The sequence below is a fragment of the Anolis sagrei genome, chromosome 1 (assembly GCF_037176765.1).
Source record: "Anolis sagrei isolate rAnoSag1 chromosome 1, rAnoSag1.mat, whole genome shotgun sequence".
NCBI lineage: Eukaryota > Metazoa > Chordata > Lepidosauria > Squamata > Dactyloidae > Anolis > Anolis sagrei.
Window position 1 is genome coordinate 38,886,856 of NC_090021.1, and position 17,742 is coordinate 38,904,597.

General features: G+C 43.6%; 1 protein-coding gene across 2 annotated transcripts in view; it reads left to right on the forward strand.

Annotated features, from left to right (window-relative positions):
- Nucleotides 1–686: 686 nt before the first annotated feature.
- Nucleotides 687–17,742, forward strand: part of CNIH3 (cornichon family AMPA receptor auxiliary protein 3) — a 99,892-nt gene continuing 82,836 nt past the window's right edge. Inside the window, exon 1 of one of the 2 annotated variants that reach the window (XM_060754191.2) lies at nt 687–1,390. In XM_060754191.2, the coding sequence (XP_060610174.1) occupies nt 1,310–1,390 (81 nt within the window). In that variant the 5' untranslated portion in view covers nt 687–1,309. The remainder of the gene's footprint in view (nt 1,391–17,742) is intronic. The other variant, XM_060754190.2, reaches the window with a different exon arrangement.

Genomic DNA, 17,742 nt, shown 5'->3' on the forward strand with positions numbered 1-17,742 from the left:
TCTACAGAGACACTCGCTGGAACACCCCAGCAAGCGAGAGTCCAAAAGTGGCAGGCCCAAACCCAGCACCTCAACTCATGGGTGATACCAGATGAGAGACTCCCCCCTGGGCACTCAGAAGACTGGGCGACTTGGAAGGCGCTGAACAGATTGCGCTCTGGCACCACGAGATGCAGAGCCAATCTTAAGAAATGGGGCCACAGGGTGGAATCCTCGGCATGCGAGTGTGGAGAAGAACAAACCACTGACCACCTGCTGCAATGCACCCTGAGCCCTGCCACATGCACGATGGAGGACCTTCTTGCGGCAACCCCAGCGGCACTCCAAGTGGCCAGATACTGGTCAAAGGACATTTAACCAAATACCAAATTTACAAAATCTGTGTGGTTTTTTCTTCTTCTTCTTTTTCTTCTTTTTTTTCTTTTTCTTTTTAATCTCTGTGTTTGTTTTGCTCTGTTAGAATGGTAATACAATGGTTGCTGATGACACGATAAATAAATAAATAATCATCCTGTCAGAGCTTTGAGTGTCTTCTTTTTTGGGTCCTGCAAAGTTGTCCAAGTGGGTTCCGCAAAGTCGCCTTTTGTGGGTCCTGCAAAGTCGTCCAAGTTGGAGGCGAGGCTCGAGGAGGGCGGGCGGAGCCAGTCCCCAGCCTCTCCTCCTCCTCCTCCTCCTCTTCCTCTTCTCCTTCCTCCTGCATTTCCCTCCTCTTTGGTGAGTCTGGAAGAGTGAGAGGCGCCACGCTTCTCCAAGCCTTGGAAGCAGCAGCAGCAGCACCAGCAGGAGCAGCAAGTGGATGGCTGGGCTCCGCTTTCGGCCAGGCGGTGAAGGCGGGTCTCTGCTTCGCGCTTCCAGAGTCGAGGGGGGTCTCTTGCCTGTTCGCTTCGAAAGCTCTTAAGACCTCACTCAAGAGGAGAGGATGGAGAGAGGCGGAGGCGCGCCGCTTCCCGGCTGAGGAGGCGCTTGGTGTCGGGGTCCTTTTGGAGAGCTCCCAAAGACTTGGCTGGGGGCGCGACTCGGGAGACGCCGCTTTTGAGGTTGGGCTCGGGCTCTCCCGGTGCGCCTTGGGCCAGCCTTGGCTCCTCAAAGCTGGAGAGGACCTTTCTCTGGGCTTGGGCTCCAATGGCCCCTTCGAGGCGTTAAAAGCCCCCCAGGAACCACGGGGCGCCTGGCCGCTGGCCGAGGGATGCTGCGGGACGCGTGGCGCGCTTTCCGGAGGTGACTTCGGGAGGGTTTCCCTCCTGCGGCCGAAGAGGGGGAACTTCTCCGCCCGGGGGGCTCGCTCCTCGGGGCTGTCCCTCCCCCGGCCATGGCCTTCACCTTCGCCGCCTTCTGCTACATGCTCTCCCTGGTGCTCTGCGCCGCCCTCATCTTCTTCGCCATTTGGCACGTGAGTAGCTACACCACATACATAGAGGCTCTCCCTCCACCTTTCGGCCAACTTTCCTCTGCCCTCCAGCCTTCTTCTGAACCCGGCTCTGGGCACCACCACCCCAGGGGGGAGGGTCTTGGCCATGTGTCCAGTAAAGGGCGCCCAAAGTGGGCAAAGGTCTGCAAGCCAAGTCCAATGAGCCTATGGAGCTGGGTCTCTTTAGCTCTGAGAAAAGGAGGCTGAAGGGGAACAGGAGAGCCGGGTTGAACTATTTCAATAGATGTCATATTTCAATAGATGTGTTAAGCTTGTTTTCCGTTGCTCTGGAGAGCAATGGGTTCAAACCGCAGGAAAAGAGATTCTTCCTAAACATTAGGAAGAACTTCACGTTGATAAGAGCTATTTGTCTCTGGAATATACTGCCTCAAGAGTTTTTAAGGAGAGGCTGGTTGGCCATCTGTTGGGAGTGCTTTGATTGACATGCAGACAGGTTTCCTACTCTTTGATGACCATTTATTTCTTCTCTATGAATAATAATCCTCTAATTGTGGGGCCTCAAACTCATTCTCATGGAGGTCCAACTACAAACTTGTGTGCCAGCTGTGCCCCTACCTTGAGAAGCCAGACTTGACCGTGGTGATCCATGCTCTCATCACATCTCAAATAGACTACTGCAGTGTACTTTGCATGTGCTTTGCTTAAGCTGCTGAGGGGGGAAAGGAAAGGGCCTGAGGCAGTTAGGAATTTTGGGGGTTGAAGTCCAAAACACCTGGAGGGAAGGCCCAAGTTTGCCCATGCCTGATATAGACAGATGCCCATAATGCTTCTCCCCATGGAAGTGAATCCTGGGCAGTCATGGTTCATAAAGAAGATGTCAAAATCCAGTTATCACAGAGACAGAAAGTAACAGGGGCACAGAGAGCAACACAAATGCCACAGGGGTATTAACTCTTTCCTAGGCTATCCAAAACCATACACACACACAGACACATGCTGGAGTTACACTTAAAAATGTATCTGTTCTGACTTACAAATAAATTCAACTTCAGAACAAACCTACAGAATCTTGTTGATAACTTGGGGACTGCCTGCATCTGGTTGTAGGGCTTCTTCACACTGACCCTAAAAGTGTGGTGGTTAGTGTGTATGTTGCCACAAAGGAGGCAAGACTATTGGGTGTAATCCTATGACCCCTCTCCCCCCCAAATTAAATAAGTATGTCTGTTTGTGAGGAAATACTGAGCTCCCTTATCGTGTACCCAAATCAAGTGTAGATAATTTATTTATTTATTATTAACAGTATTTATATATTGCCTTTCTCACTCCTGGGGGGGACTCATTTATGGGAAGAATGTTTCTTCCAGTTGTTGGCTCACAAATTTGTCTTTTTCCAATATCTGACTATATTATTAGGTGGGTTATTTCATTAGGTGGTGCGCAGGCCTGTAGCCAGGATTTTGATTCGGGGGGGGGGGGAGGGGTGAGTTTGATTCGGGGGGGGGGGGCTGAGTCTGAGTGAAAGAGGGTCTACCCTAGCAAACCTTTTGTATCATTACCCCAATACCCCCATGCATATGGGATATAATGAGCATGGTGATCAGATCATGATGTGAATAAACATAACAGTCTAAATAATGTACCAGTAAGGCCTTTTCGCAGAATTTAAGGGGGGGGGGCTGAAGCCCCCAAAGCCCCCCCCCCCCCGGCTACATGCCTGGGTGGTGGCAAGGGATTGTCTGTAAAATATGATGCACGTTTGAAAAGGATAGGTGGGAAGTTGTGGGCCACTTAAACAATTGCCACTTATTGTGAGTTTTCAGATGATGAAGTCTTGAATGCGTTGATATATAAGGCAGATGCGTATGCCTCAGGTAGAAGGTCTAGTTCAAATTGTCCTTGAGTTGGATTAGGCCAGCATTTCTCAACCTGGGGGTTGGGACCCCTGGGCAGGTCATGAGAGGGGTGTCAGAGGGGTCACCAAAGACCATCAGAAAACACAGCATTTTCTGTTGGTCATGGGGGTTCTGTGTGGGAGGTTTGGCCCAATTCTGTCATTGGTGGGGTTCAGAATGCTCTTTGATTGTAGGTGAACTATAAATCCCAGTAACTACAACTACCCAAATGTCAAAGTCTGTTTTCTCCAAACTCCACTAGTGTTCACATTTGGGCATATTGAGTATTTGTGCAACGTTTGGTCCTGATCCATCATTGTTTAAGTCCATGGTGTTATCTGGTTGTAGGTGTACTACAACTCCAAAACTCAAGGCCAATGCCCAGCAAACCCTTCCAGTATTTTCTGTCAATCATGGGAGTTCTGTGTACCAAGTTTGGTTCAATTCCATTATTGGTGGAGTTCAGAATGCTCTTTGATTGTAGATGAACTATAAATCCCAGCAACTGCAACTCCCAAACGACAAAATCAATCCCCCCTCCAACCCCACCAGTATTCCAATTTGGGAGTATTGGGTATTTATGCTAAATTTCATCCAGTAAATGAAAATATATCCTGCCTATCAGATATGTACATTACAATTCATAACAATACCAAAATGACAGTTATGAAGTAGCAACTAAAATAATTTTATGGTTGGGGGTCACCACAACATGAGGAACTCTATTAAGGGGTTGTGGCATTAGGAAGGTTGAAAACCACTGGATTAGGCAGTGGATTTCAATGTCACTTCACAGAGTTTTTGAGAGCTAAAAGGTCGTTTGGTGGGAAGAGAAAAAAATCATTACACTGTCTGTCCTGTACTACTTGGAGGAAACAGAGACATCTAGTAACTAAAGAAAAACCGTGCTTGAAAATTGATATCAATTTCATCTCCTTGCTCATATATTTGATTCAAACAGACAAACTAGACAGAATTGATACAAAGATATTTAGCACGTAACAAGAAAAACAAAAATGCCAGGTGTATTTTATTTGGGCTGATGTTTTACACATTAGCCTTTGAATGTGATTGATTCATGAGAACTTAAATTAGATGTTTTATTTAAAAATGTCATCTCTGCAAGTCAGATTGTCCCAAAAAGACATCTTCTAAAACACGTGACTAGAAAAAGGTTTTTTTTTTGGTGAGCACAAGTATCCACATTTGTTGTAGTGCTAGTTTTGAAAGGTGGCTTCCTGTCCCTGATGATATCATATGAGTTTCTTGATCACCTGATTCACTTTCCTGGAAATGTGGAAAGATAGGGGCCAATATTTGATGGCCAAGACACCAGAAACTTCAGAAGGACATGCTCAATAAGTAATCGGAAATCTATAATTGGGTCTTCTGTCTCTTTTAATTTATTTCAGCACAAGCAGCATTGAATGAAATGGCTGTATGTATGTGAGAGAAATTAGATCATTCAAATGATGGGTGACTGGGCTTCTACCCTGACTATTTTCAAAATAAATGAGAAAGACACAGGAGACCCAGCCACAGACTTCCACCCTCTTGCTTAGCATAGCCCTCAGAGCCTTATTACCTGAAGACATAGCATCAGCATTTGATGGGGTGTTCTTTTGGGCAGCCCAATTAGCCTCCAGAAATTCTTGTCTGTTGGAACCACTTACAGAAATAGTTGCATAGTTATCAAAATATGATGATGAAATGCTATTTTTGACAGCCTGCCTCTCAAAATATTTTTCCATTGCACTTTGAAAGTCTGCACACTGAAACATAAATGCAAATGTAACATTTCAGTCCACCCAAGTTGCCTCTGAAATGCCTGAATTCCTATGTCCAGCAAACCAGGTGACAGCTGCATTTGCCTCTGTCCACATTTGTTGCCAAAACATGTGGCTATCAATATTCTGCTGGGAGCCTCGATGGTAACCAGAAGCTTGTTGGCTGGTTGCTGCATGCCTTGGTAGTCTTCCACCAAACAAACTTTTCTTAGCTTCTTTGAACATCCTTTCCTAATGGGAAAAAATTCACAATGTTCTATCAGTGTGGTTATAAACAAAGAGATAACATAAGCTCCCCATCCCAAGCTAGAAGAAGGGGACAGAAGCAATTCCTGTCTCCTCTCCATTCTCTTGGTTGGTGTGGAAAGAGATTGGAACTCACCCTGCTTCCAAGTGGCTGCATTGTCTGTGTGATAGCAAAGATGGCAACTGCAAATAGGTGGAAATCTTTCTTTATGGGTACTTAACACACGTACGTCATTTGAAGTACTAAATGGGTGATTAGGTCGCAGCAAAACCAAGCATTATTTATTTATTTACCATATTTGTACCCTGCCCTTCTCACCTTGCATGGGACTTAGAGCGGCCTTACAAGAGGCAACAGTTCGATGCCATATATACATATCAGTAAAACCAATAAATAAGTTAAAAACCAACAGTTAAACATCAAATATTAAAATATCACTTAAAATCATGCAATCCAAATCATAGTGCAGGGCCGTTCCATTTGTCATTATATTATTCGTGATCACTTATTCCACTGCTTATTACTGATCAAAGCCTTGGTCCCATAGCTAGATTTTTAGTTTTTTCCTGAAGGTCAAGAAGAGGGGCTGATCTAATTTCGCTGGGGGGAGAGTTCCATAGATGAAGGGTCACCACTGAGAAGGCCCTGTCCCTCATCCTATTTTCAGATGCAAATCCAAATGCAATTTTCCTGAATCTTGGCAGGGGGTTGGACGGATGGCCCATAAGGTCACTTCCGACTCAATGATTCTATGGTTCTATCCTCACCAACCGCCCCTCCATAGGAGGTGGGAGCGAGAGCAGGGCCTCCCCAGAAGATCTTAACCTCTGAAATGGTTCATAGAGGGAGATAAGCTGTCCGAATGTATCGATCATGTCAGACTTTAATAATAATAATAATAATAATAATAATAATAATAATAATAGGAGATAGACATCTTTAAATCATGTAATCTTTGGTCCAAATTGTAATACCATTCAGACCTTAATATTCTATCCATCAAGAAAATTACTTTAAAACTAAATAGTTTTGTGTTCTGTCCTTTAGAAGCCCTTACATTTTCCCATTGGGATGGGATCATTTAGGTCAGCCTTACCCAAATTAGTGATCTCCATATGTGTTGGACTATTAATAGCAACATCCCCAGCCATCATGGCCAATGACCATTTTGCTTGGGGATGTCAATTTAGCATATCAAATTGATGAATGTTGACACAACTCCTGACCTTAAACTTGGGGTGAGTTCCTTATTTTGACTGCTGATAAAACGGGTGACTGTCATAGCAGAAGATGAACATGGATTCGTCTTTTCTCTGTTCTGATGTTCTTGTATGTCATGAAAATTTTTCAAATGTAATTTCCCCCCCTTAACTTATTAGAACAAAATACTGCTTTACATGTTCTGATTTGACATCTCACTTCAGACTTATTTTGCTCATGTTTATTAAGTGTGTTGAAAGCTGATTTCAAAATTTGGAAATTTCAACACATTGGAAATAGCTAACAAAATAATAAAATAGAAATATTCCTGGATTGCTCATTTAACTGAAAATTTGGTAACAAAGCAAAAATAACATGAAAATAGCTATGGATTGGTTCATTCACCATAAGAAAGTTGTCATTCGTCATGTTTCAGCAGACTTTTTGTTCAAAACTAACAATATGTACCATGTGAAATGAACTAACTAGTTCAAGTAAGCCTTACACAAGTAAAAATCCAAACATTTTGAACCTTCCGGAAACAATTTAGTGGTTTATTTCAAAAGGCAGGAATGGCCTTTTCTCATACTAACCATCACTTTCTTGATGATTTCCATTTTGGTGACCAAATTTATTGTTGTTCTTGTGTGACTTCAAGTGATTTCTGACTTATGTTGATCCTAAATTGAACCTATCCCAGAGTTTTCTTGGCAGAATTGGTTCAGACAGGGTTTTCTCTGGCTTCCCTCTGAGGCTGAGAGAGTGTGACTTCCCAATGGGTCCCAATTCAAACCATGGTCTTCCAGTAACCCAGCATTCAAACCACCACACCATACTTGCTCACAGGCCAAACTTGTAGATTTATATTTTTTTAGCATGATGGGGGAGCTGGTAGGGCAGGCTTATCTACTGTGCCGCTTTTTTGCTGTTCATATGTGCTCAGTTAGGGATACTGAAGGCAGTTGCTCCTTACTTTGCATATATTTGTAGTTCAGCAAACTCAATTGGAATTTCTATTATTTATTCATTTTTTCAATCATTTTGCATCTATCCTTCATCCATAAAGATAACAAAGCAGCGTACAACCTCTTTTGGCATCTTCCAGTTGTATTTGATTTCAGCTTACATCACCACTAGTCTGCATATCCAAGATTAAGGATGGTTATAAAACCAAGGGGTATATTGACAAAAATTATAGAATCATAAAGTTGGAAGAGACCTCGTGGGCCGTCCAGGCCAACCCCCTGCTAAGAAGCAGAAAATCGCATTCAAAGCACCCCCAAAAGATGGCCATCCAGCCTCTGTTTAAAAAAGGAGCCTCCACCACACTCCGGAGCAGAGAGTTCCACTGCTGAACAGCTCTCACAGTCAGGAAGGTCTTCCTAATGTTCAGGTAGAATCTCCTTTCCTTTAGTTTGAAGCCATTGTTCCGCATTCTAGTCTCCAGGGCAGCAGAAAACAAGCTTGCTCCCTCCTCCCTATGACCTCCCCTCAAGTATCTATACATGGCTATCATGTGTCCTCTCAGTCTCTTCTTCTACAGGCTAAACATGCCCAGCTCTTTAAGCTCCTCCTCATAGGTCTTGTTCTCCAGACCCTTGATCATTTTAGTCACTCTGCTCTGGACACATTCCAGCTTGCCAACATCTTCCTTCAATTGCGGTGCCCAGAATTGGACACATTGCAATACCAGGTGTGGTCTGACCAATGCAGAATAGAGAGATAGCATGGCTTCCCTGGATCTAGACACTATGCTACTATTTATGCAGGCCAAAATCCCATTGGCTTTTTTTTGCTGCCTCATTTTGCCTTATGTTTAAGTTGTTGTCCACAAGGACCTCAAGATATTTTTCACACATACTGCTGTCGAGCCAGGCGTCCCCCATTCTGTATCTTTGCATTTCATTTTTTAATGCCTAAATGGAGTATCCCGCTGATGGTTGCTATACCATCCTTGCCATTAGGTAGAATGAAATAAATGGCCCAAACTGGAGCTGTGTGTCACTGTTAAAGAGCAACAATTTGCCATTTTAAAATATGGTGCCTGTAGCCTGTCTAACTGTCTTTTTGGGTGCAGTGTCAGGCTCTGAAATCTATTTGGCTTAGTGCCAAAGAAGCAAAGTTGTCACAAGAAAGGAAGTGAAATTTGTTGAAAAGTCACAAAGTGGGCAGGGATTTAATAAAGCCTTTTATGATAGGAAGGGTATTTAACAGGTGGGCAGTTTTTTAAACAGTCTTAAATCCCACAGTATTAAGGGAGTAAATGACATGTTTGGGCTCCACTCTTTGCCCTTTAGGTACTTTTTCCTTTAGCGGATGAGGTATGAGGACACACATATACACCCACTCCTTTTTTTATTTTGGTGCCTGCCAAAGCAGCTCAGAGAATTTGAAGGGCAAGAGAGCTCCGACTTCCTCAGCCACTGAAATCTTGCAATTAAGTCAGTAACTATAACAACTAACTGCTTGAAAATGCCACCACAACAGTATCTGTGGTGATGAAAGTAGGAAGCAAAGGAAAGAAGAGGCACTCAGCACCACGGAGATAGACATTGTGGGTGGATATTATAAGATGTAAAGAACGAAATGAGAATGTTACTGCTGAAGGCTATGTTCTTAGAGATAGGGCACTCCACAGCCTGGAGAGATACTCACTCGATCTCCGCTTTAGTTCACACTCACTATTGGGGAAAACACATGCAGAGACGCACACACAGATAGTGAAAAGCATATGAACTTCTTTAGAACACTAACTTGAATTACCTATTTGAATCCTAGAACAACCTTTCAGATGTGTTAGACTACTACTCCCATCATCTTGCTAGTAGCATGACTATTGGGATGATGAGATTTGTTATTACCTCTTCATGTTATTAATTCTTTCATTATTATTAATTGGAGGAAGGGGCAAACTTGTTTTCTGCTGCTCTAGAGACCAGGACACAGAATGATGGTTTCAAAGTGGAGGAAAAGGGATTCCACCTAAACATTAGGAAGAACTTCCTGATGGTAAAAGCTGTTCAGCCATGGAATATGCTGCCTGGGAGTATGGTGGAGTCTCCTTCACTGGATGTTTTTAAGCTGAGGCTAGATGGCTGTCTGTTGGGAGCTGTTTGATTATGTGTTCCTGCATGACAGAGAGTTGGACTGGATGGTCCTTGTGGTCTCTTCCAGGTCTATAATTCCAAATTCTTTATATCCCACCTTTTTCTAATATTGGGGTTTAAGGCAGTTGACAATACAGTTAAGACCTCTGTGCCCATGGAACCAATTTATATGGTTTTGCTTATTCATAGTTTCACTTATTCAGTTATTCACTTAGGATCTCCTGTACAGGGTGCATCCTCTTCTTGGTAGCTCTGTCGTTCATCTCGTGGCCTCATTTCTTAAGGTTGGTTCTGCATCTTGTGGTTTCAGAGTGCAGTCTGTTCAGTGCCTTCCAAGTCACCCAGTCTTCTGTGTGCTCAGGAGGGAGTCTCTCATTTCGTATTAGCCATGGATTGAGGTTCCGGGTTTTAGGACTCTAGCTTCCTGAGGTGTTCCTGCAAGTGTCTCTGTAGATAATAGAAAACTATTTCTGTATTTAAGGTGTTGGCATGCTGGCTGATATCCAAACAGTGGATGGGCTGGAGATGTCACTACCTTGATCCTTTCACTATTGGCTGCTACTTTGTGGTGGATGTCAGGTGGTGCAATACTGGCTAAGCAGTGTAATTTCTCCAGTGGTGTAGGGCGCAGACATCCTGTGATAATGCGGCATGTCTCATTGAGAGCCACATCCACTGTTTTAGCATGGTGAGATGTGTTCCACACTGGGCATGCTTACTCAGCAGCAGAGTAGCAAAGCGCAAGGGCAGGTGTCTTCACTATATCTGGTTGTGATCCTCAGGTTGTGCCCGTCATCTTTTGTATGATATTGTTTCTAGCGCCTGCTTTTTGCTTGATATTCAGGCAGTGCTTCTTGTAGGTCAGAGAATGGTCCAAGGTAACTCCCAGGTATTTGGGTGTGCTGCAGTGCTCCAGTGGGATTTCACAGAGAAAACTGGACGATGTGATTGAATAATGATTTCAGTAAGAAGACACCGAGGATATATGTTTTTATTGACTTTATATGAATGTAGTGACTGGACTGACCTTGAAGGAGCTGGGGGTGGTGACGGCCAACAGGGAGCTCTGGCATGGGCTGGTCCATGAGGTCACGGAGACGACTGAACGAATGAACAACAACAAACATGAATGTATATTTTATATGCTAATGTTTTAAGTGTTTTTATGTTGCTGGGGGGCATCAAATTGTGCCAAATGTAAACTGCTCTGAGTCGCCCACGGGCTGAGAAAGGTGGTATATAAATACAGCAAATAAATAAATAAACAAACAAACCAACCACGGGCCACCTATTACAATGCAGTCTGAACCCTGCCACATGCACAATGGAAGACCTTCTTATAGCAACACCAGTTAGTAATCTAGTTGAAGTTCTTTGTGCCAGCTGAAGTGTCTATGTACTTTTCAAATGCCAACCCACACAGCAAATAGTAATGCAAACTGGGCATGAGGAAGGCATGTGTCACTCTGGTCAGATCAGAGATATGTAGAAAATATAATCATGAGGAAAGGAGTTACAGAAAATAATTTAAGGTGAAGTGTTTTCTTGATGACTGCTTTTGTCTTGTTCTGGTGTCAGCAGTGAATGTTCTAGAAATAAATTTAATTTCTTTGTCTGTGAGTGTATAATTATAGATATAACGCTTGTATGAGTAAACAGTACAATGCAACTCTCAAAAAGGGTTGGGAGAACCTGTTTTCCCAGAAAAAGGGCATCAACTAACATTTAACAAGGTTTCTCTTATTGTGCTCTGCATCTACTGTTCTCGTAAGACAATAATTTTTGGCATTTCTTAGCTCTTGAAAGTATGAATGTGCAAAACATTGACGTATAAATGTCATGTAGATGTTTATATGTAATAGCTTTCTCTGTAAAACTCTAAGCGTCAGAACTGAATAACTGCTGTTGCCAATATGGAATATGAGGAAGGTGTTGCTTAGGAATAAGTGAGTAGGGAGTCACACTGGTAGAGTGAAGGAGTTCGGTAGTGCAAGAATGAGCCAGAGCATGAGTTAAAGGAGCCATGCTTCTAGGACAGTTGTTGTTTGTTGTTATTTGCCATCAAGTTGGCTTCAATTTGCTTTTTTATTATGTCAGAAACAAATTGGGAATGCAATTATAATGTATAAAAAACCACAAACAAAGTTAAAAACTTGGCATTATGCTAAATTTCCTTTGACTATAAGGTGGCCACGTGGAGTGCGTCTGGTGTGGCTGTAAGGAGGTCTTCCATTGTGCATGTGGCGGAGCTCAGGTTACATTGTAGTAGGTTGTCTGTGGTTTGCTCTTCTCCAGACTCACATGTTCCAGATTCCACTTTATAGCCCCATTTCTTAATTTCGTTCTGCATCTCATGGTGCCAGAGCACAGCCTGTTCAATGCCTTCCAAGTCGCCCAGTCTTCTGTGTGCCCAGGAAGGAGTTTCTTATCCAGTCTCAGCCACTGATTGGGGTTTTGGGTTTTGTGTTGTTGTTCATTCGTTCAGTTGTCTCCGACTCTTCGTGACCTCATGGACCAGCCCACGCCAGAGCTCCCTGTCAGCTGTCACCACCCCCAGCTCCTTCAAGGTCAGTCCAGTCACTTCAAGGATGCCATCCATCCATCTTGCCCTTGGTCGGCCCCTCTTCCTTTTGCCTTCCACTTTCCCCAGCATAATTGTCTTCTCTAGGCTTTGCTGTCTCCTCATGATGTGGCCAAAGTACTTCAACTTTGTTTCTAGTATCCTTCCTTCCAGTGAGCAGCCGGGCTTTATTTCCTGGAGGATGGACTGGTTGGATCTTCTCGCAGTCCAAGGCACTCTCAGAACTTTCCTCCAACACCACAGCTCAAAAGCATCGATCTTCCTTCGCTCAGCCTTCCCTAAGGTCCAGCTCTCACATCCATAGGTTACTATAGGGAATACCATGGCTTTGACTAGGCGGATCTTTGTTGCCAGTCTGATGTCTCTACTTTTTACTATTTTATCGAGACTGGACATTGCTCTCCTCCCAAGAAGTAAGCGTCTTCTGATTTCCTGGCCACAGTCTGCATCTGCAGTAATCTTTGCACCTAGAAATATAAAGTCTGTCACGGCCTCCACATTTTCTCCCTCTATTTTCCAGTTGTCAATCATTCTTGTTGCCATAATCTTGGTTTTTTTGATGTTTAGCTGCAACCCGGCTTTTGTGCTTTCTTCTTTCACCTTGATTAGAAGGCTCCTCAGCTCCTCCTCACTTTCGGCCATCAGAGTGGTGTCATCTGCATATCTGAGGTTGTTAATGTTTCTTCCAGCAATTTTCACCCCAGCTTTGCATTCATCCAGCCCCGCACATCGCATGATGTGTTCTGCATACAAGTTAAAAAGGTTGGGTGAGAGGATGCAGCCTTGCCGGACGCCTTTCCCAATCTTGAACCAGTCTGTTGTTCCGTGGTCAGTTCTTACTGTTGCGACTTGGTCTTTGTACAGATTCCTCAGGAGAGAGACAAGGTGGCTTGGTATGCCCATCCCACCAAGAACTTGCCACAGTTTATTATGATCCACACAGTCAAAGGCTTTAGAGTAGTCAATGAAGCAGAAATAGATGTTTTTCTGAAACTCCCTGCCTTTCTCCATTATCCAGCGGATATTGGCAATCTGGTCTCTCGTTCCTCTGCCTTTTCTAAACCCAGCTTGAACATCTGGCAACTCTCGCTCCATGTATTGCTGGAGTCTTCCTTGCAGGATCTTGAGCATTACCTTACTGGCATGAGAAATAAGGGCCTCTGTACGGAAGTTTGAGCAGTCTTTCGCATTTCCCTTTTTTGGTATGGGGATATAAGTTGATTTTTTCCAGTCTGATGGCCATTCTTGTGTTTTCCATATTTGCTGGCATATGGCATGCATCACCTTGACAGCATCATCTTTTAAGATTTTAAACAGTTCAGCTGGGATCCCGTCGTCTCCTGCTGCCTTGTTGTTAGCAATGCTTCTTAAGGCCCATTCAACCTCACTCCTCAGGATGTCTGGTTCTAATTCATTCACCACACCGTCAAAGATATCCTCGATATTGTTATCCTTCCTATACAGATCTTCTGTATAGTCTCGCCACCTTCTCTTGATCTCTCCAGCTTCTGTTAGGTCCCTGCCATCTTTGTTTCTTATCATACCAATTTTTGCCTGAAATTTACCTCCAATGTTTCTAATTTTCTGGAAGAGGTCTCTTGTCCTTCCTATTCTGTTGTCTTCTTCCACTTCCATGCATTGCTTGTTTAAAAATAGTTCCTTGTCTCTTCTGGCTAACCTCTGGAATTGCGCATTTAACTGGGCATATCTCCCCTTATCCCTGTTTCGTTTTGCTTTCCTCCTTTCTTGGGCTACTTCCAGTGTCTCAGCAGACAACCATTTTGCCTTCTTGGTTTTCTTTTTCTTTGGGACGTACTTTGTTGCCGCCTCCTGAACAATGTTGCGGACTTCTGTCCATAGTTCTTCTGGGACTCTGTTTACTAAATCTAGTCCTTCAAATCTGTTCTTCACTTCCACTGTATATTCGCTAGGAATGTTAGTGAGATCATATCTAACTGGGTTTTAGACTGCCACTTTTGGACTCTCACTTGCTGAGGCATTCCTTCAAGTATCTCTGAAGATCTTAGGGAGCTGTTTCTTGATTTAAGTTGTTGGCGTGCTGGCTGATATCTGAACAGGGGATGGGCTGGAGATATCAGTGCCTTAGTCATTTCATTACTGGCTGCTACTTCCCAGTGGATATCAGGTAGTGCAATACTGGCTAAGCAGTAATTTATTAAAATTGTTCTTCATTTTAATTACTGTATTGTTTTAAAGTGTTTTTTGCACTACAAATAAAATATGTGCAGTGTGCATAGGAATTCATTCATGTTTTTTCAGATTATAATCCGGCCGTCCAACACTTTGAGGTACTGTGACCTGGCCCTCTGTTTAAAAAGTTTGTGGACCCCTGATCTAAAATATGATAGTCATTTTGTCTTCTAGTGAGACAAAATGAAGTCACTAACAAAGGGGTCTTTCACCTTCTTTGAAGTAGAGATACTCCTTCTTGTCCTGCCCGCTTGGCCTTAAAGAAAGCCCTCTCTATGAAACTGGGAGAGAAGTACCCTCCTTATTGATATTATTTTTTAAAAAACAATGAAACTGTGAAGTTATCTGTCTTGTTTTCAAAACATGTTTCATGGTTGATCTTCTGGGTGAGACTCCCCCCCCCCCCATGTCAGGAGCAACTTGAGAAACTGCAAGTTTCTTCTTGTGTGAGAGAATTGGCCATCTGCAAGCACGTTGCCCAGAGGGCACCCAGATATTTTGAAGTTTTATCATCCTTGTGGGAGGTTTCTCTCATGTCCCTGCATGGGGAGCTGGAGCTGACAGAAGGAGCTCAGCCTGCTCTCCCCAGATTCGAACCGCCAGTCAGCAGTCCTGATGGCACAAGGTTTAACTCACTGCGCTACTGGGGGCTCCTGATGGGACTTGTTAAAAAGCTTTTTAAAGCAAGGTAAGGGAGCCCCCAGTGGTGCAGTGGGTAAACTGCTGAGCTGCTGAACTTGCTGACCAAAAGGTCAGTGGTTTGAATCCAGGGAGCGGAGTGAGCTCCCGCTGTTAGCCCCAGCTTCTGCTAACCTGGCAGTTCGAAAACATGCAAATGTGAGTAGATCAATAGGTACCACTTTGGCGGGAAGGTAAAGGCACTCCATGCAGTCATACTGGCCACATGACCTGGAAGGTGTCTATGGACAACGTCGGCTCTTTGGCTTAGAAATGGAGATGAGCACCACCCCCCAGAGTTGGACATGACTAGACTTAATGTTAAGGGGAAACCTTTACCTTTACATTTTAAGGCATATGAAGCAACTTCTAAGACATAAAAACATGACATAGAAAAATGTTCTTGCTGTTTCCAATTATAATTTTTGACTTTAATTCCACAAGGATCCAAACATCCTCTGTTTGTGCTTCACAATCTCTTTTCAATGGTATCTTCTGAATAATAATAATAATAATAATAATAATAATAATAATAATAATAATAGAAGCTTACTGCGCTGAAATGGGGACTCGTGTCATCTCAATTCATTTTCCTGTTCCTAAATTATTCTGTTTGGCTTTTGGCAGACCAAATTCTGGCTTTATTTTCTGCCTCCCATTGACAGAGGTAAACTTGGTCAGATCTGCTCAGGTTTGCCAAGCTCTTCTACTTATAATTGCCATAAAATTATTAGACAGTGTTCTAGACACTAGTAGTTGGAGGGATTGTGCTTCCTAGAGCTGACATGAATCCCTATTTAGGCACATTGAACTTTTTTCCCCATCAAATAGCCCTGTGGCTAGAAGAAATGTTTACAAATTTATTTAAAATCCAACAACAACAACAACAACAACAACTTTTTTTAATACCCTGCCTCCATCTCCCCAAAGGGAGTCGGGGTGGCTTACATGGGGCCAGGCCCAACAATACAGTTAAAACATAACACATTAAAATATAAGCGATATAAAACCAAGCAAAATAAGAACAACAACATTATAACAAAATATAAAACAATGATCAAACTAACAACCAAACAAAGCTGATTGTCTTGTCACGGGTGGATGAACTGGTGCCACAGCATTTCAGAGTATAGGGCTAGTGAGTAAAGTGCATAGGTCATATAGTAGCAGCAAGGATAAGAGCAATATAAAATAGGTCATTATAACTTTGGATACAATGGTAAAGTGTAAAGTCCGAGTACAGAAATTTTGGGTTCAAATGGGGTCAGTTATGTAGGGAATTGTCTGGTCAAAAGCACAGAGGAACAACACGTCCTTAAATCTTTGTAGAAAGTGGATAGTGTTCTGGTACAGCTGTACCAGGAGCTCCAGTTTTGTTTGCTTTGCATTGAATGTTTGTTTGCAGTCCTAAGTTTCAGGGACTCTGCAGATAGGTGGCTTCTTTTGGTTGTAGTTATAGGGCAAGCCACCTGCCCATCATTGTTGAGTTTGGTCCCGCCCCTTGCTCAGGGCAATTGGGAAGGGAAGGGAGCCATTTTTTTAGTTAGTCTCAGCAAGGAAAGCTATGTACAGGACATGTGTAAACTTCACCTGTACAAAAGCTTCAACCTTTAAGAATTTCCAGGGAAGCATCCCCAAAGCTTTGAAGACTTTCTGGGGGAGAACAGCCCTAAATATTAGAGAACTCCAGCTGAAGAGACTACAGGCCGTGCTGGTAGATCCACTCGGTGCTTTGAGACGCAATTCAACCCGGTAATGGTGCCCACATCAGTTAGTTTTAGGTTCACAGTCAGCCTGGGAGAAGTTAAAAAGGGGATTTTTCATTTAAAGTAAAGAAGAAGTTATTGAAGACAGTTGCCTGTCCTTCGTGGGCAAGATTAGGAAGTCACCAGTTGCATGAAGCCTGAAATCATTTGTTTAGCTTTCTGAAGACAAGAGAAGTTTCTGTTTGATTGTTCATTAATAAAAGCCTTTGTTATACTTCACAATCCATCTAAAAGTCATTTGTGGTGGAAAACCTCTGAGAACTTCTCCTTGGGCCCCCTAGCTCCCCGCTGGGCAAAGGTTGCATGTTCTGTTTTAAAGGAAATTCTTTACAGGCCCAGCGCGTGACAGAACAGATAGGGAAGGCGTTAGCCTATTCTCCTTGGGAAGGGAATTCCAGAGCGGGGGGGGGGGGGCACAACCGAGAAGGCTCTTTCTCTCGTACCCGCCAACTGTGCCTGAGACGGTGGTGGAAGCGAGAGAAGAACCTCTCCAGAAGATCTCAGAGATCGTGTAGGTAAGGGAAGATGCGGTCACGAAGATAGGCAGATCCCAAAAGTTTAGAGCTTGCTGATCCAGAAGATACAATTGCTTGCCTGGAATAAGTGCCATGTTAGAGTCGAAGAACCTGACCTAGAAATGGGGTTTTAAGAGTAGCAGAGCAAAGCGAGTGCTAGGTTAGAGTAGGCATGGGCAGAATTGGGCCCTCCAGGTGTTTTGGATTTCAACTCCCACCATTACTAACAGCCTCAGTCCCCTTCCTTTCCCCCCTCAGCCGCTTAAGCCGCTTCCTTTCTCTTAAGCGGCTGAGGGGGGAAAGGAAGGGGATTGAGGCTGTTAGTAATGGTGGGAGTTGAAATCCAAAACACCTGGAGGGCCCAATTCTGCCCATGCCTACTTTAA